This window comes from Pinus tabuliformis, chromosome J (assembly GCF_031772625.1).
Source record: "Pinus tabuliformis cultivar Carrire ecotype Pingquan chromosome J, CPIR1, whole genome shotgun sequence".
NCBI classification, from domain to species: domain Eukaryota; kingdom Viridiplantae; phylum Streptophyta; class Pinopsida; order Pinales; family Pinaceae; genus Pinus; species Pinus tabuliformis.
The window spans coordinates 1,408,213-1,428,449 of NC_142295.1; the positions used below are offsets into that span (position 1 = coordinate 1,408,213).

At 38.3% G+C, this 20,237-nt stretch overlaps 1 protein-coding gene across 2 annotated transcripts in view; it reads right to left on the reverse strand.

Moving 5' to 3' along the window:
* Positions 1 to 20,237, reverse strand: part of LOC149225118 (TAF RNA polymerase I subunit A) — a 179,891-nt gene that overhangs the window by 117,595 nt on the left and 42,059 nt on the right. For both annotated transcript variants that reach the window (XM_089376920.1, XM_089376921.1), the window contains exon 5: positions 2,452 to 2,627. In XM_089376920.1, coding sequence (XP_089233046.1) covers positions 2,452 to 2,627 — 176 coding nt within the window. The remainder of the gene's footprint in view (positions 1 to 2,451; positions 2,628 to 20,237) is intronic.

Below are 20,237 nucleotides of genomic sequence, written 5' to 3' on the forward strand. Positions count from 1 at the left end.
TCTCTCTGGCACTATCTCTGCCTCTCTGTTATGTATTCTCGACCTCGTGCCAAACTGCCCCTCGTTGCAACAGATCACTGGCTCGATTCTCTCAGCAAACCTCGCTCCAGAAAATCGAACTGATTGATCAATATGGTGTCTCTCCAACTGACCCTCAAGCCTCCTTTTATACTTTTCCTATTGAGTCTTCAATGGCCGAGATTAAGTCCCTAATCAACAGCTAAGATTAGATTTGGCTTGATCCATGTCATTTAGGATATTCTCACCCAGTTTTGTATTAATACCCATTAATATTTCAATTTTCCTAAGTTTAGACTTAAGAACCCGATTAAAAATATTAATTATTTTAATATCTCTCCAACTGGGTGGAATTTCCCCAAACCATTTCTGGGTCTTGGAGATCTTATGTGCCTTAGTCTCTCCACCAATTTTCATGGCTAGAGCACATCCGATGCTACCATACTTCAACAACACCCATACATCAGCATCCCTGGGTTGAGCCCAAAAATTTGCCTTGGGAGGTTGGTGCAACTAAAAGAACAAGGAAAGAGCATATCATGGCCACAAAATAAAATTAGAATATATATATATATATATATATATATCAAAATGCAAAAGATAGTCGAGACATACACATTAGCACATGGGAAAAGCCTAGCATGATCTCTAACTCACTCATTATGGCCATCACTCGGTTCTTGAGCACATGTTGCTCCTATACATAATAAAAGAAACCTTTCCATGTCCCAACCCTGATGAGCAATGAAATGGTTCATCCTTGAGGGGTAATACAACTACTGTGCATCATTCAAGGCAAGCTCCAACCCTTTGAGCTATGAGTAGTAATACAAAAAAAGAATCAAGCAAAAGTAAAAGGCGCACAAGAGGGGTGGAAAAACAAAGGCTGAGTTGGTAACTCATGCATCCACGATTTCTCCCTCGTCACATCTATACACCCAGGATGTGGATCTCCATCATGTTGGTTCCTTTGACCATGGCACTTAGCCATGACGCCTTCTCCCCTCTATACCATCATTATTATTCACTAACACCTATCAATTGAAGGGTGGACTGAGGAAATGTTACTTCCCCTTGGGGACTGGAAACACCTAATAGGGTTGTCCTTTAGCCACCCTTACCTGGGGAGGAAAAAGCATTGCAAGATCAAGGCTCTGATTTTCTAAAGGAAGTGTTATTTGAAGTATTAAATAGCCCTTTACAATCAAGCTTGGTTCACTTAGATGCAAAAATGATTATTATCCCTGATGGTTGGTTGCTTTCACTAGACTTTATGTTGTAATTGTCAAGTGATTTAGCAGCCCATGACCTAGGCACCTTACTCATAGGTAACCATGCCCCAAAGAAAGTATATTGGCACCCATAGGTGAAGCGTTGAGAGCCTTGGGTCCTCAAGCAGCAGCAACACATCATACCTACCCCTGCACCCAAGACATTCTGCCACTTTGCACTACATTTGACTATTCTTCGAGATGATACACCTAGACTAGCATGCCCCAGGCTGGTCTTAGCACCTTATTAAATATAGTTCTGTACATAAATGATATATTTTTCCCAAAAATACAGTTTTAGTTGGCATGTATGTAAAATGTTAATAATATTAAGTGTGATTAGGAATTGAAAGGTTCTTACAATGTTATATGTGTCATATAAAATATTTGCTTGCTTTAATACAGTATTCTTCATAATACTCAAACTTCACTTGCCTCACAGTATAGAGAGTTTGTGCATAAGATATTTGTTATTCTGTTACTTGAGACAGTAGCTAAAACCTCAAGAGAGGCAAAATCTCTGAGGATAAACCTCAAAAGTCTAAAGCAGAGGATCTCACAAATAAACCCTAGGGAATGACAAAGGAAGTAGGTGCACCAGGTGGAGTTAAACCAAAGAAAAACATAAGCTTCCGATAAATCTCATATATTATTAGAACTCAAAATCTCCTTTCACATGAAACAAGGGAAGCTGAATTTGTGAAAGAAAATTAAAACATGGCATGACTCTTTAGAACTTGCAAGAAACTTGAAGAGGCTCTCCCCAACAAGGGTTGTACATTTTATCATTATCCCTTTAGCTATCCACCTACAATTCTACCTAGGGTGGTTCTTCTTGTAATTACTTTTGTTAATAATCAATGTCTTCTTCTACAAGGAAAATAAAATTCTAAAGCCAACTTCGTCACCATCATAGCTTTCAACTTATTAATGAAGATTCAACTCCCAAGATGTGACCTTTTGTTTAGTGTACTGCAAAATCTTTACATATAGGGAAAAGATGCACGACTTACTAGAATAAATAATCATTTGTAGCCATGTAGAATATTTATAAGGAACAAACAATTACATGTGAATATATAGTATACACATGTCCACTCAAGTATTTCTATTCTTTCCTTTTCAATGTGTTGGATAATAATCAACAGGGAATACTTGCAACCTGTAGATATGGAAGCAATGCAGCTATTAATGGTGGAGATGAAGATAGTGCAACTTTGAAATGCTTCAAAGCTTCAAGACGAAGTTCTCTGACATTGCTCGTTTCTGGTGGGATGATATACCTCATATTCTCTGGAGTTCTAGGCAGCCGTACAGGGAATAACCTTCTATCCAAACCTGAAATACAAATGAATCCAGATAAGACTGCCACATTGCCAAACTAATTTGCACACACAAGCATGAAGATAGACATTGTGAGAAATATCTGTGACTTTGAACCAACCATTGTAAGATTTTTATTCTGAACACAAATCAGGTGTATGAATTGCCATATAAACAACATTACAACCACTACTCTTAACATGCCTCAAAATAATATCCAATCCAAAATGAAGAAACAAGTATAGGGTAAGTTATGAAAAGAAGATTCAGTTTTTATAATACCCTAATTGTATGCATGTATCCTTTAGGCTACATGATACATTTTCCACATTCATCCCTTATTGTTCCTCCACATGTATATATCAAGGACCATGAAGATGAGTGTCTTAGGATATCAGAAAGATATCTAACATATTCTGAAGACAAGCAGTTCCTGTAAATTTCTGACAGTTGCATTGTTCATATTTATACAGGCTTTTCCTTGCTATCCTTGAGACAAAGAGACACATTACTTCCTCTATCAAAAGACCTCTTATTCTCTAGAGATCTGGGTGGCCCTAGAGGGAATAACCTTCTATCGAAGCCTGAAAAACAAATGAATCCAGACAAGACCACCACATGGCCAAATTAATTTGCACACATGAATAAAGATTGACATTGTGAGAAATATCTGCTAATCCTAACCAACCATGGTAAGAATTTTATTCTGAAAACAAATCAGGTGCATGAATGGCCAAATAAACAAAATTCTGATCACCGCTCTAAACATACTCCAGAATAATATCTAAACCAAAATGAAGGAACAAGTATAGGGTAAGATATGAAAAAAAAGATTGAACATTCTAATAACCTATCGTATGCATATTGATGAAACCTTTAATACTTAATGGATACATTTCCACATCCATGCCTTCCTCGCCCTCCACTTGTATATATGAGGGGACAGGACAGCAAGATGACTGTCTTAGCATATCAGGAAGAAATGTAACATATTCTAAAGACAAGAGTTCATGGAAATATTTGACAATTGCATTGTTAACATTTATACACGCAATTAAGCCCCAACGGTTAGCTCAATTGGTTGAGTTCCCATTGTTAAAGCCAATGTTGCACGACTCGTACTCATATAAGACTTGTCATGGCATTGACTCGTCGACTCATATAAGACTTGGGAACAACCCTTATAAGACTCATCAAAATACAAAAAAAAAACTTAAAATATGGTCAATTTTAAGCACAAAAAGGAACTAATGACAATTCCAATCCTTATAAGTTATAAAAACCACAATATATGCAATAATTCATAACATCATCTCATATCTATAAAATTACAACATAACATATTCGATTTTGTAAGCAAAACATTTAGATACTGAACAAGAAAAGGACTCATGATTCCATAATTAAAATCAAAAATGTCAGCAAGTTTAAAATTCAAATACATACGTCATAAATGATAAATGATTGTCTCATAACAATCTCGAGTCTCATCACTGATGGACAACCACGCCTACAATAAGCCCTCGTGGAGCTAGTGGTAACATCAGAAGGCTGAAGCAACTGTGAGGCAAGTGTATTTGGAGTCTCCATTTGAGATGGCAAACTAGAGAGATCCTCAGTCTCTTCATCAAGCCAACTCAAATCAGGGGCCTCCTCCTCCACAACCCAATCAAACTCTAAATCAATAGTATCCAATAAAATTGGATCTGTATCCTTTGGTTGCACTTGTTTTGTGAGCATTCGAAGGTTGTAGTAGATGAAAACCAACTTCTCCAACCTCTCATGCTCCAACCTATTTCTCTTTTTGTTGTGAATGTGCTCAAACACTGACCAATTGTGCTCACAAGAAGAAGCACTGCAGGATTGACTCAGAACTCTGATGGTGAATTCTTGTAATTGTGGTGCCTCAGTGCCACAATCTATCCACCAATGAGTTGTAAAAAAATAACAACAAAGATTATTAGTTTGCAATGCCAAACATATAAAAGAGAACTAGAAAAATTACAAGCTAAGTTCTAACAATTTACACTTACAAGGCATTTTCTTGTCCTTGAGACATTGGCTTGAGCTGATTCCAAACATGCCAGATGTTTCCTTGTACATAGCTCATTGTATGTTGATTTTGTCATGAATATCTTGATTCGGGAACATCTTCTCAAATGCATATCATGACACCGCTCACACCTCGAGATCTCTTTGAATGCTAGACCCCTCATTATAGAATAAGCTCAAATTGAGATATGCTCCTGCTGCATGCAATGGTGAATGTAGTTGTCTGTCCCACCTGGAATCAATAATTTGCCATATAGGGAGATATTTAGATTCATTTCTCTTATAGAAAGTCTTGATGGTGTCTTTGGCCTTGTCCATGCCCTCATAAATATATCCCATTGCAGGTTTCTCTCCATCCATCAATCTCAAGACTTTCACAAGGGGCTCAGTGAAGCTGACAATTGTTAATTTTTGGTAGCATCGGATATATGCTCTAACCATGAAAATTGGTGGAGAGGCTAAGGCACATGAGTTCTAAAAAACCCAGAAACCATTTGTTGAAACTCCACCCGGATTGTATTTTATTAAAATAATTAATATTTTTAATGGGGTTCCTAAGTCTAAAGTTAGGAAAATTAAAGTATTAATGGGTATTAATCAAAATATGGGTGAGAATGTTCTAGAAAGCGAATCAAGTCAAGTTTTAATCTTACCTGTTGATTAGACTTAATCTCGGTTGTTGAAATCTCAACGAGAAAAGTATAAGAAGGAAGCTTGGGGTTCATTTAGAAACACACATTGAGAGAACAAATTGATCTAGAGTTTAAAATTTCTAGGGCCAGGAAGCTGAGAAATTCAAACTAAGTGATCATTCTGCAGCAAAGGGGCAGGGATAGTTCAGGAATACTGGACAGAGAGACAGAGAGCCACTAGTGGAGGCAGCACAGCATCTAGAGGGACTGGCGCTAGGCTAGTCTGGGCCCACAGAGGCCTCTGACGCAGAGCAAGAAGGGTAAGTGCAGAAGTGATATTGCCCTCACGCAGAAATCTGGAACTGGCAGGGAGCTGCCAAAACAGCCGGGAGAGGTTGACGCAGAAGCTCCAGGAGGCAAAAGAGACAGCACAGGGCTGACCCAGAGCCTGTAAGGCTGACGCAGGGCTAGTGCAGAGATAATCGAGGTTAGCCGGTTCTGCTGCTAGGTGAAGTGAGGTAATTTCACTCAATTTTCCGCAATTATATTTTTCTCTATAACTGGATTGTCAGGAGGGCACCCAGCATTGTATTCAGAACTACTACTTAATAATATTTCCAGGGACTATTTTGTCCAAAAATAATTGTCCCCTATGTATCTTGTTATTTGCTCATTTTCTTGTTGCATGTAATCAAATTAAATTAGTGTAGGCAACAGAAGTAATTTACTTCAGTATTGTTCACAAAATAACTTGATAATATATATTAAAGTCAAGTAGGAGAAGTAAATTCAGTTTTGTTGTAGTAGGGGTTCCTTGGGTATAGAAATTTTCACATGGTATCAGAGGATAGATTTTGAAACAGGGAGAGCAGATCCAGCACTGAGCATAGAGGCCAACAGCTGCATTTTGCAGCAATTCGAATCCCATTGAAGGGATTGCGCAGTCCTTGTCCGAAAAGCAGAGATTCTGAGGAAATCTCTCTCTGAGAGAGTCGACAGAGGGGTACAATTTCCAGTCCGTGAGCTTGCAGAGGCAGAGGGAGTGATGCAAAGCATCAATGCAGTTCTTGAAGGGCACAGTTTCTGCTGGGGCAGAAATCCATCAGAAAACAGCAAAGACACATAGAAGGGGAATTTTCTCCTTGGAGGACTTGTCTCGCCAAAAGTACGAATTTTTCACTTGTCGGGCAGCAGACCAATGCTGCGCAGTGACTAGAGGAGTCAGTTCGACAGTTTGGGTGAGATGGCATCACATGGACTCAGAGATCAAGACAGGTTGGAAGGAGCTTCCAACTATGTCATATGGAAGACCAGAATCTTAGTTGTTCTGGAGGAGTACGATCTCGAAGCTTACGTCAAGAGTGTTGTGGTTGTTCCCATGGACAATGATGAGAAGAAGAAGTACAAGGCCGAGCAGGGAAAGGTGAAGAGGTTCATACTCGATGGAGTTCGAGATCATGTGGTCTCACACTTGTAAGACAAAGATACAGCCCGAGAAATGTGGGAAGCTTTGTCTTCACAGTATGAAGCTTCTTTCGAACAACGGAAGATGTACTTAGAACAAAAGTTGCAGTGAACATTGATGCAGAAGGGAGAAGGGGTTAACTCCTATCTTCAACGTCTTCAGGACACTAGAGACCAGCTTGCTGCAGTGGGGTCTACTCCTCAGTCTATCGTGATGGTAAGGACCCTAAACGGAGTCTCGGATGAATGGAAAGTCTTCATCCAAAGTATATTGGGCAGGAAAAGACTACCTTCATGGGAGGAGATGTGGGCAGCCTTTCAACAGGAAGAATTAAGGAGTGATCTGGTTAAGATCAACCTCATGGCAGTAGTGGGAGTGGCACGAAGACCAAGGAGGAGGAGGAGAACGCAGCTCTAGCATCAAAGGGACAAGAGAAGCAGAAGCGGAAGAAGGACATTCCGAAAGTGAAATGTTTCAGATGTGGCGAGATGGACCACTTTGCATCCCAATGTCCTTTGAAGCAAAAGGATAAGGATGAGAAACATGACCCTAACATTGCTCCAGCAAAAATTGATGAAGATGAGTTTGCCATGAGTGCCCACGCATCTCCAGGAGGGAAATGGGGCAATATAGAACTATAGTCGGGAGGACTACATGTGGGCAGGATCCTTGAGGAACCCACCTCTTGGATCAATTCCTTGTTACGGGAGCCCGAGATTCAGCAGTAGTGAGATGGACTTAGTGTCAGATGATGCAGTGGGTTGTTTGGAAAGACAGATGCAGTAGCCTGAGACCAGAAACTGATCAACGCAGAGTAAGGTTGGCAGCAGTGCAGAAGTCAGCAACAACACAGAAGATTCTGAGGGTCAGAGACTAGTAGCAGTCAGAATCCAACATTCACATGGTATTAGTTGAAGACAGTTAGTTCAGAAAGTTTGGATGCTTTTTCGTTGCTAAACAACAGCAATTGGAAAATGATGCAATGCAGAGCTAGCAGTGGCAATGTTAGCAGCAAATGCAGAGGGAGTTGTAGTACAAATGCAGCAGTCGCAGTGCCAGTGTCATGGGCAGTAGTACAGTAGCAGCAGCAGCGCAGTGTTGGTGGCAGCAACAATGCGAAAAGGAGATGCTTCAAAGACAAAGCAACATGCAGTTGGACATTGTTGCTAGAGCACATTCCTCGCTAAGAGGCAGTGTTAGTTTTTGGTAACATCGGATGTGCTCTAGCCATGAAAATTGATGGAGAGGCTAAGGCACATGAGTTCTAAAGAACCCAGAAACCGTTCGGTGAAATTCCTCCTGCATTGTATTTTATTAGAATAATTAATATTTTTAATGGGGTTCCTAAGTCTAAACTTAGGAAAATTAAAGTATTAATGGGTATTAATCAAAATATGGGTGAGAATGTTATAGAAAATAAATCAAGTCAAGTTTTAATATTAGCCATTGATTAGAGACTTAATCTCGGCCGTTGAAGTCTCAACGAGAAAAGTATAAGGAGGAGACTTGGGGTTCATTTAGAAACATACATCGAGAGAACGAAATGATCTAGAGTTCGAAATTTTTGGGGCTAGGAAGCTGAGAAATTCAAACTAAGTGATCATTCTGCAGCAGAGGGGCAGGGATAGTTCAAGAATACTGGGCAGAGAGACAAAGAGCCACTAGTGGAGGCAACGCAACATCTAGAGGGACTGACGTTGGGCCAGTTTGGGCCCACGCAGGCCTGAAGCAGAGCCAAAAGGGCCAACGCAAAAGTGAGGCTGCCCTCACGCAAAAATCTGGAAATGTCAGGGAGCTGTCGGAACAGCCAAGAGAGGTTGACGCAGAAGCTCCAAGAGGCAGAAGACACAGCGCAAGGCTGACGCAAAGCCTGTAAGGCTGACGCAGGGCCTACGTTGGGCTAGCGCAGAGATAACCGGGGTTAGCTAGTTCTGCTGCCAAGTGAAGTGAGCTAATCTCACTCAGTCTTCCGCCATTATATTTTTCTCTATAACTGGATTGCCGAGAGGGAATCCAACATTTTATTCAGAACTATTGCTTAATAATATAAACCCTCAGAGCTGCTACACCAATTTCCACGCATTGGGTTTTTCCAGGGACTATTTTGTCCAAAAAGAATTGTGTCCTATGTATCTTGGTCTTTGCTCAGTTTCTTGTTTCATGTAATCAAATTAAATTGGTGTAGGTTGCAGAAGTAATTTACTTCAGTATTGTTCAGAAATTAACTTGATAATGTATATTAAAATCAACTAGGAGAAGTAAATTCAGTTTTGCTACAGTAGGGGTTCCTTGAGTGTAGGAATTTTCACAACAATCTCAGTGACTTTGTCCCACAAACTATCACCAAAGGCAGATGCTTTCATAGACAATGCTTATGGTTTTGTGCTATCTTTCCAAAATACCCATTGTTGGCTACGAAACATTTTTCTCAAAGATTGGTATTCATACAAAAGGCTTTGGAGGGAAAGAAAGTTTGTAGCAAACCGTGTGACAAATGGGCGACTAAGCACACCCTCTGTGAATTCCCTCATAAGGTTCAACACCCAAGCATGATTATAAATATACTTGGTAATTTGCTTGCATTCTTGCACATCTTGCACCCACTCCAACTTCCCAATGTCCTTTAGCATCAAGTGTATGCAATGGGCAACGCATGGAGTCCACAAAAAGGTGGATATTTGGCACAAAGAAACCTTCCAGCTGCCACATAATTTGTTGCATTGTTCGTGATTACTTGGACAACATTTGCAACCCCAACTTCCTCCATCACATCAACCAACAATGAAAAAATCAAATGTGCATATTTTACATTTGTAGATGCATCAATGGATTTTAGGAACATGGTTCCTTTAGGGCAAGCTACAACAAATTTATTATTGTTCTACCCCTTTGATCTGTCCACCCATTAGACATAATTGTACAACCTGTAAATTTCCATGGACTTCTAATGCTTTCCAATTGTTCCTTGACACACTCAAGAACCTCATCTAGCTCTTTCCCCCTAAGTGCATTATAAGATGGGGCTTTGTATCGAGGGCCAACACTTGCAATGGCATCCACCATGGGCTGATAAAAATAAGACTTTGCATAGTTGAATGAAACACTGTTATGGTACCAAAACCTCCTCACTGCCATATCTACCTCCTTCCTCTTCTTTTCATTAAAACTCTCCAAGGTTGGTTGAGATCCTGGAGTTGTATGAGGACTGAAGAAATAAGAGGTTATACTCATGTTTGCCACAGCACTTGAAGAGGAGTTACCAATACCTGGAATTTGAAACTGTGTTTCACTCTGAGATGAAGATCTACCTATCCCAACAATCTCATCCTTCCTTCTTGCCCTCTTAGAACTTTCTTCTTTAATAGATTCCAAAGCAGTTGCCATTTCAGTAGTGACTTCATCGGGGCAACTTTGACAACATCCCACACCATTCCCAAGAATTCTGGCTAGCTGGTATTTCATCCTGTTTATACTTGCATGCATTGTGGCATTGCAATAATTGCACTTGATATGGTGGTCATTACCGGCAATGATTCGTTGACCATGTGCCCATGCCGGATCACGAGACTTTCTAGAACTCTTTGGTGGCATGGTGACAAAATCTAGAAAAACAAAAAAAAAATGGTTTTTAGATTTTTTTTCCTGGTTTTGAATTTTTTTTTAATTTGAAAATTTTTTTGGCCCTGTGGCTGAGTTTCTCAGCCACACAAGATCGCTGTGTGGCTAAGAAACTCAACCATATGCAACCCTAAACATACATATATATATTAAAAACAACAAACAAAAACAAAATTGAATACATGGAAAACATTCAAACAAGATTCATGAAGCCTACCTGAAGTTGAGTCTGATCCGATGAAGCCTCCTTTAGCCTCCTCCAAGAGCTCCTTCAGCCTCCTTTAGCTTCACTGCTCAATATTCGTACAAATTAGCCAAACACTCAAATTACAAGTGAATGAAAAATGGAAGGGAGAGAGGTGCTTATAAAGCTTTTTTTTCCCTCCAATTTCCCTTTCCCTCCACCTCATTTCCAAAAAACTAAAAAAATATAAAATTTGAAGTGTTTGTGCCATTTGAGGTTCGGCAGGTCCGATACGGGTTTTATAGGCTACCCACGGGTCCTATACAGGTAGACAAGTTTTATGATAAACTCATTGGGTAAGGGTCTTAACTACGGGTTCTATGCGGGTGACCCGACCCGATATAGGACCCATGCAGACCAACAGGTACTCGCGGGTCACTGGTTAAAGCACCTTGTTAATGGTAGGTAACGGGATTAATTCTCCTTGATGCTCTTGGGGTTAGGCTTTGCTTGTTGAAAATTGGCAGCTCAGGGATGAATTTCTAACAATTCTGGAGTGACTTTCTAAAAATAGAAAGTCATGTCTAACATCTCAAGTATGACTTTCCAAAAATAGTAAATCCCCTTGCATCAATTGATAATCAAGTATAGTTGATGGAAAATCACTTAACTTATAATTATCATTTATCAATCCTAATAGTTCAATCTCGATTTAATCATCAATATTATTATTATTATTATTATTATTATTATCATCATGTATGATACTATTATATTATTATTAAAAGGAAATTCATGTCTCTCAATCATGGCACTCAATCATGTCATATGTAACTCCCCTCAATTAATGCATATGTTACTCTCTCTCACTTAATGGATACGTTACACTCTCTCTTACGCACTCATTAAAAGCATGGCATATTCCTCTTACACACTCATTAAAGCATGTCATAAAAGATTCCTCTTACGCACTCTTTAATGCATATGTTACATTCTCTCCTTTATGGCATAAGTTACAAAGGCATGTGTTTCTCTCCTTAATGGCATGAGTTACACTCCTCTAAATGGCATATGTTACTTTTCCTCAAGGCATGCGTATTATAATTTATTCTTTCTTTATGACTAGAATTTGTGCTCCTATATATGCATATCATATCATCTCATCTCCTCACTACTTGCGCATTGTGAAGGAAGGATTTGAAATTGAGACAAAGAGTTGGAAAGACTTGAAGAAGATTGTGAGGAAGAGAGACTTGGAGAGTAAGAGCAGAATTTGAAGGTTGATTCAGTGTTTGCATTAGCTGCTGCTACCAATGATCTTCATGTTGAAGAATGTAACTAGTGTAACTAGTGTCAGTTTTCATAATTATGTATTTGCCAAAAATAAAGAAAAATAAATTTTATTATAAAGGAAAAACGATCTATTGGCATGGGTTTCACGCTCTTATTATTTTATTTCTAGGTCAAGGCCTCCATTGTAGGCTTCTAGGGTTTGAGTATTGAGTCCTAGTCCTTGTCATCTTCTCGGGCTTTGTATATCAAGAAATAAAATCATTTTGATGTAAATCGAGTCATATAGGCCTCCTCCACCAAGTCGGCTTCAAAGAAGACAAGTCGGCCTCATTAAGAACATGTCGGCCTCAATAGGAGCATCAAACTACTATATATTGGCAGCTACTCGACCTCATTTGATATACCATAGAGTTGCTAGAGAAGAAAAGAGTGAAATACCAAAAGAAGAACGAGAACACACTAGCAAAGAAGGAGACAATTGCTAAGCAAAAAGAAGTCGAAATTCTCTCTTTTTTGCCACATGTGCGAGTTTCTGGGTTGTTGCAAGAGGGCAGAAATCACAGATCTGCAATAGGGCTGAAATTCTAGAAGCTGAAGGGCCAAAATTTTGAGTTGTAGTTGGGTTGAAGCTCTTTGACCAGAAGTGACTACTGAAGTTTGGTTAATCAATTTGGAAGGATGACTTGGTGGAGAGAAGGTCTTTTTGTCTCGTCTAAGGTCTCCGATTGTCTCAATTTGATTTGCATCTGCTAGTGGAAGAGTTTGACTAGGTTTTCCCCTACATAGGGGCTTTAGCCCTGGCTGAGTGCCTATATTTGGTGTCATTGGTCTTCATGCTTTTGATTTGATGATTGCTTGATGAGAAGAAGATAAAAGAAGAACATAAAGAAATTAATAAGAATACAAGAATATCACAAGTAATTGCCAACATAAGTATTTTTGCCTTTCTGATTTTCTAACATGGGATCAGAGCTAAGGTGAAGGATAAGAAGGAAAAATGAAGCTCGAAGATCTATTGAAGAAGGGATATAAGTAAGGATCAAGAAAAGGCTTCAAGGAAGACCATAAGGAGAAGGAAAAAATAAGAGTTTTGAAGAGGAAGGCCTATTATCTATATCAAGTAATAGAGATACTATAAAATCTATGGCATCTTCAATGAAGATAGAAAACAAACTAGAAGGAGCCACCAACTATAGAGCATGGAGGAAGAGGATAGATCTCATCCTCGCAAAGCACACAAAGTATTGGATTTTGTACTTGGAAAGGTTGAGGAACCCATAGATGATGCAGGAAAAGAAAAATACAAGGAAACAAACATCTTGGCCATGAATCTAATTGTAGATTGAGTGAACGATAACTTGATTCCCAATATCCAATATAGATACTGCAAAAGGGATGTATGAAGCCCTCTCCAAACTATTCACCATCAAGAAACATTGGACAAATAGCTAGTCTCAAAAATGAACTAAGAACAATAAAGATGACATTGTGTCTTTTCTTATTTTGTAAGGATCTCTTGAATAAGGGATGAGCTCCAAGCCATTGATGAAGTCATACCATATAAAGAACTTGTGATTGTTGCACTACTAGGTCTACCTAAATCATGGAGTGCCTTTGCAACAAGTTTTAGTAGTTGGAAAGAAACTAAATACTTTGAAGAGATGTGGAATGCATGCAGTCAAGAAGAGGCTTGCATCTGATTAGCAAGTAATAAGAAGGAAGATGAAGAGAACATCACAACCAATGCATATTCTGTTAACTACAAGAAAAAGGAAGGAAGTAAGAAGTTTAAAGGAACAAAGAAGAAGATTGACCTATCTAAAATAGAATGCTTTCACTGTCATAAGGTGGGACATTACAAGAATCAATGTCCTGAAAATCCTATAAGTAAGAAGAGAGAGAGAGAATATGCTACAGTTGCAGATGAAACTCCACCTAAGAAGAACAAGATTAAAGAATCTGAAGTCAAAGACTTATATTATTAAGTCTCTCACATATCCTCCTACTTATATCATAGACTATTGTAAGGTTTTCATTTATATTTTGATTTCTAGAGTTTATAGACCTAATATGTCTTGTTAGAAATTCTTGAGTTGTTTTGAAAAGGTATAGGCATCCCTCAAAAAGGATTGAATTGATTTAGAAGGAACTTCCACCATTTTACAAAAGATAAGTATCATGTTCTTTATTTTCTCTTTCATGACTGAGTTTGTTTGTATTGCATACTTATAATTCATTCTTTCTATTTTCCTTGGTAGGAAAGGTTGCAGATATACACAAGGATTAAGGCTAGACTTAGAGGGAGATATCAAACGAAAGGTCTTAAATAAACTTACTCTACAAGGTTCGTTAAAGAACAACTCAAGGTATGTTTGATTTGTTGCAGATCTTCTTATTACAAGAAGGTATGATTATTCTTCATTTGGAATTTTCTTTCTATTACTATCTCTCTTGTGTCTAGGGTTTTCAATCATAAAAATTCTTGCTAGGGTGATTAATCACTAAATTAAAGCTACCCTTGTCATACTATCTCTTGCCATTTGTTCATTTTGGTGAAACTGTAACCTTTAAGGTTCACTATAAAACCTTAGACTTTTCATGCTTAAGGTATATTGTCTATAGTAATAAAATCCTAGTCTACTTAAGGTTTGTTAATAAAAGTCTAAGAACATATGATTAAATCCTTCTCTATTGATGACTTGGGTTTGTTGATGTTATAGAACCCTAACTTTTTAGGGTTTATTGCTAATGTCCACGTTATATGATAAAACCCTAGACTTTAGGGTTTTATTAGGGTTCATGAACAAAACCCTTGTAATAGTTAAAGTATGATGAAATCGTAGGTGTATGAGCTTCCGCATAATTGAAACCCTAGTCTAGTCAAAATAATTGTATATATAATTTTGGAGTTCGATGTATGTATCTGGGGTTTATGATAAAACCCTTAGTAAGAGATTGATATAAGAAAATAATAACGAAACCCTAGATATGAAATGCTAGAATGTTAAACTGGTTGTTGATATCCATGATTTAGTTTTATTGATGAAATCTACGGTATGTGACAAAAACCTAGTAAAGTTTAACATGAAATTGTATGGCGTAATATTGAAAATGCTATGATTGGATTGCTAACTTGATTCAGTTGTTGATATCTAAGGCTTTAAGTCTTGATGATTGAATCTAGGGTTTGTGACAAAACCCTAACAAAGTTGTTGAAACTCTAGGATATAAAATGTAACTCTTGTTAATTGTGAACCTAACTAGGTTTAGGTTTTGGATATCTAAAGCTTGATTTCTTTGATTGTAATAACATGCTAACCCTATTTTGATAAAGTTAACTTCATACTCCTGTATATTTGCACTTGGTTGTACTTGTTGAAGATTTGCAGGTACATGATCTTCAAGATGTTGAAGATTTTCACCTACCTCATAATTGAAGATAGCTTGATAATAATGATGAACATGATGGAAAGAGGGAGCTGAAAGAATGATGTTCCTCAAGGAATAAAGCTTTGAAAGGTTGAAGTTTCTCTGATGATATGATGATACAATTAAAGAGCTTGTGTGGCTGGAAGAAAGAGGTTTTTGTTATAAAGAAGAAGCTTGGATAAAGAAAGGATATTTCTCCCAATTAAGAGGGAGTACATATTGTGGCAGCTATAGTAAAAGACATAGAAGAATGAATGAAATTAAAGAATAGCTAAAGCACTACAAACGGTTGATTGATGAAGTTATAAACAAAAATTTAGATATTCTGGAAGAAGTGTTGAGGTTGAGTTTGGTGTTGCTGGAAAAAAATTAAGGAAACTTCCGATGAGATATGTTTGATGATGATGACCTAAACAGCATTAGAATATTTGAAGACCCTAGAGGTTTGTGCTAACTTGTATATATTTCAAGGTTTGTTACTACTCGTGGTTGTGATGATATAGGTAGATCTCTCCATAAGAAGGTTGAACTTCTTGAAACCATGCTTGGACAATTGGGTATATCTGATTTAGTTTATAGGGAGAGATGAAGCATCATGGAGCAGCAAGATGCTTGGGAGAACATATGGCCAGCCCATGATGATTTCTAGATCCCAAAGTAGGGAGGATATTATTGGTCTTATGGAGCTCCGACCTTGGATACGATACCTAGATCCCTAGGTTGGTGTTAGTGTTATGAAACCAGCTCAAGAAAAGATAGAAAAGAAAGATCAACGCCTTAGAATTCAGCCTCTTCGAGGGGGAAACCTCCTTTACATTACATAAATGAACAATTCTTGGATGATACAAATGACAAAACCTCCTTTCTATATATAGGAGTCACAATATAATCCAGCCGACCTAACAATAATAATATAAAGCCACAAAAATAATAATAGAGGGATTCTATGGGGCACAGAAATAACAATATGTGGGTAATAGGGGCACAACAATATAAATAAGGGGTATAACTACAATAGTAATGGGGTAATCACTAGTATTATAGGGACCCAACATGCCCCTCTCCTTCAAAAAAGTGTTGTCCTCAACGCTTGAGCAGTTCTGGATACTTCTGCATAAAATTCTCATCCTCCCATGTGGAATCTTCAGCGGATAAGTTCTTCCACTTGATAAGATACTCTGAAATTGATCGATTTTGTAGCTGTCGAGTTCTTGTTTCTGTGACTGCTTCCGGTTCCAATATAATTTTTCCTTCCTCGTCAAGTTCTGGCAATATTGTTTGAACTGGGAGCTTGTCGCCTATAACCTTCTTTAAACATGAAACATGGAAAACTGGGTGCAATCGAGAAGCTGCAGGAAGCTCCAATTTGTATGCCATAGTACCAATCTTTTCCAACACCTTGTACGAACCATAATACTTTGGTGATAATTTATTATCCTTCTTAGCTTGCTTTAGGGACATTTGCTTATATGGTTGTAGCCGTAGGAATACCCAATCACCTACATCAAAACTTCTTTCACTGCGATGTTGATCTGCCTGTTGTTTCATTCTATTTTGTGCCAACACGAGGTTATCCTTTAAGAGTTGGAGGACTTGTTGTTGATGTTCGATGTGATGTTCCACTGCCTGAACCTTAGAATTTTCTCTTAAATATGATGTGATTGATGGTGGTTGGTACCCATAAAGTGCCATAAATGGGGTCATTTTTGTTGCTGTATGGAAGGAAGTGTTATACCACCATTCAGCCAGAGGCAACCATTTGACCCATTGTGTCTGTTTATCAGATACAAAGCAACGAAGATATCCTTCCAAACATTTGTTTACTATCTCAGTTTGCCCATCAGATTGAGGATGATAAGATGAGCTATGAGCTAACTGAGTACCAAGACAAGAAAATAATTATGTCCAAAAATTTCCAGTGAAAATGGGATCTCTGTCACTTACAATAATCTTTGGGTTTCCATGTAGCTTTTGAACTGTTTCCATAAATGCAGTAGAAACTGTACTGGCTTTAAATGGATGTGATAATGCACAAAAGTGTGCATACTTGGTAAGTCTGTCAACTACCACCATGATGACACTCTTTCCCTCAGACTTGGGTAAACCTGTGATAAAATCCATTGAAACCTCCTCCCAACGTTGGCTTGGAATGGATAAAGGTTGTAATAGACCCGGTGTCTTAATTGTTTCAACTTTATTTTGTTGGCAAACCAAACATTCCGCCACAAACTTTTGAATATCTGATTTAAGGCCATCCCAAAAAAATTCCTTCTTAACCCTGTGGTAAGTTTTTAAAAATCCTGAGTGCCCTCCTAAGGGAGAAGTGTGCAATTCCATAAGAATCTTTTGTTTTAGCTGGGAATTCTTACAGAGGTATAAGCGATCTTTGTACCATAACGAATCATTTTGCCAGCTAAATGTATCAGAAGTACTTGAATCTTGTTGTAGCTTTCGAATAAGTGCCCACACTTCTTCGTCATTCTTCCATTCCTCCTTTGCTTCATTTATCCAATCTGGTTGGATAATAGAAATGGCACACAACAATGCTTCCACATCCTCATCCTTTCTTGAGAGTGCATCTGCCACCACATTTTGCTTCCCTTTTTTGTAGATGATTTCAAAGTCATAACCCAACATCTTTGTGACCCACTTTTGTTGCTCTTCAGAGGATAATCTTTGTTCTAAAAAGTATTTAAGGCTATCATGATCCGTTTTTACCTTGAAGTGTCTTCCCATTAGGTAGGGTCGCCATTTCTTAAGTGCATGGAGTATTGCCAACATTTCCTTCTCATAAATAGCTTTGCTTAAAAACTTTCCCTTGATTGGACGACTTTCAAAAGCAATGGGTCTTTCATCTTGCATTAGAACAGCACCAATTCCATTTCCTGAAGCATCACATTCCACAATAAAGGTTTTTGTGAAGTCCGGTGTAGCTAAGACCGGTGCTTGGCACATTGCCTCTTTAAGATGTTTAAAGGCCTTTGTTGCTTCCGGAGTCCATGAAAATGAATCTTTCTTCAATAATGTTGTTAGAGGTGCTGCTATTCTCCCATAATTCTTAACAAACTTGCGATAATACCCTGTCAACCCAAGAAATCCTCGCAGATGCTTTATGGATGTGGGGATTTTCCATTCCTTAATGGCTTTAATTTTGCTAGGGTCTACCTTAACTCCTTCATGAGATACAATATGACCCAAATATTCCACCTCCTGGACTCCAAAGAAACATTTGGATCTTTTTGCATATAATTGTTTCTCCTCCAATAGTTGTAGCACCTTGTCAACATGTTCAACATGATCCTTCCAAGACTTGTTGTAGATTAGTATATCATCAAAAAATACTAACACAAATTTTCTAAGGAATGGTTTGAAAATTGAATTCATCAAACCTTGAAATGTTGAAGGTGCATTGGTAAGGCCAAAAGGCATGACCAAAAATTCATAATGACCCTCATGAGTTCTAAATGCCGTTTTCGGAATGTCTTCAATCTTCATTCTGATTTGATGATATCCCGAACGAAGATCCAACTTGGTGAAGTAAATTGATCCATGCAATTCATCCAGTAATTCATCAATGACAGGAATGGGGAACTTATCTTTAATAGTGAGCTTGTTGAGCTCCCTATAATCTGGACACATGCGCCATGATCCATCCTTCTTGTGCACCAATACTACTGGAGCTGAGAAAGAACTTTGACTCGGTTGAATTATACCAGCCTCTAGCATTTCTGCAACCATACGTTCAATTTCACTTTTTTGGACATGGATATCTGTACGGCCTGATGTTTGGAGGAACACTTCCTGGAATCAGATGAATAGCATGATCATGATCACGCATAGGTGGGAGACCTTTGGGAGTCTCAAATACCTTGGAATGATTGTCCAGGACTTTTTGGAGATCTGGAGAAATAGATGATTCCAATGTGGAAACATCTAGCGAACATAATTGTGCAATTACACCTCTTTGCTCCTTTTTTAGAAGCTTTGTCATGCCATTAGAGCTGATTATCTTTCCTGGTTTCCCTGCAATACCCCTTAATTCAACTTCCTTTCCTTCCACAGAAAATTTCATGAAAAGTTCTTGAAAATTAAAAGCTATTGTACCCAAGGATTGTAGCCATTGGACTCCTAGTACAACATCAGCACCTCCCATTGGAATGGAAAGCATTGGGCTAGTCAATACATATTCTCCCATGGATAGCTTGATATTATGGCACTTTCCAGAACAATTTATTGTTCCTCCATTTGCAATCATCACTTGACACTCTGGTGCTGGATATAGGAAGCAATTCAATTCTTTTGCTACCCTACAATGAATAAAATTGTGGGTGCTTCCTGAATCAATCAACACTATTACCTTTTTCTTCTTGATTTGTCCTTCTATCTTGATGGTTTGAGGAGTGGTAATTCCCGCCAATGCATTACAAGATATGGTCGGATTTATTTGTTCTTCATCTAGGCTTTGTTCCTGGAATATATCCTCTTCTTTTGACCTTTCTTGCTCCTTTTCTTCTTCCTCTTCACAATCTATGTAGAATAATTTCTTCTCAGCACACTTATGACCTTTTGTGTATTTGCTATCACAATTGTAACAAAGCCCTTTTGCTCTTTTTTCTTCCAATTGTTGTGGTGTCAACCTTGTAGGTTGTGGAAGACTATGGGCAACAACACTTCCGTCTTTATAGTTGTGAATGGTATGCTTCCTAGTTGCCATAATTTTGCTTTCCATTTTTCTTGCTAACCTGAATGCCTTCTCTAATGAATCAGGTTCCCAAAGGCGCACATCATGTTGGATATTATCCTTTAAAGACCCTATGAACACATCAATCCTATGCTCCTCTGGAATATCTTTTACCCTTATGTTCAATTTTTGGAACTCCTCAATGTGCTCCATTATTGAACCCTTTTGTTTGAGACTTATCAATTGGCTAAAAAAAGTGTTGCTTTTTGTA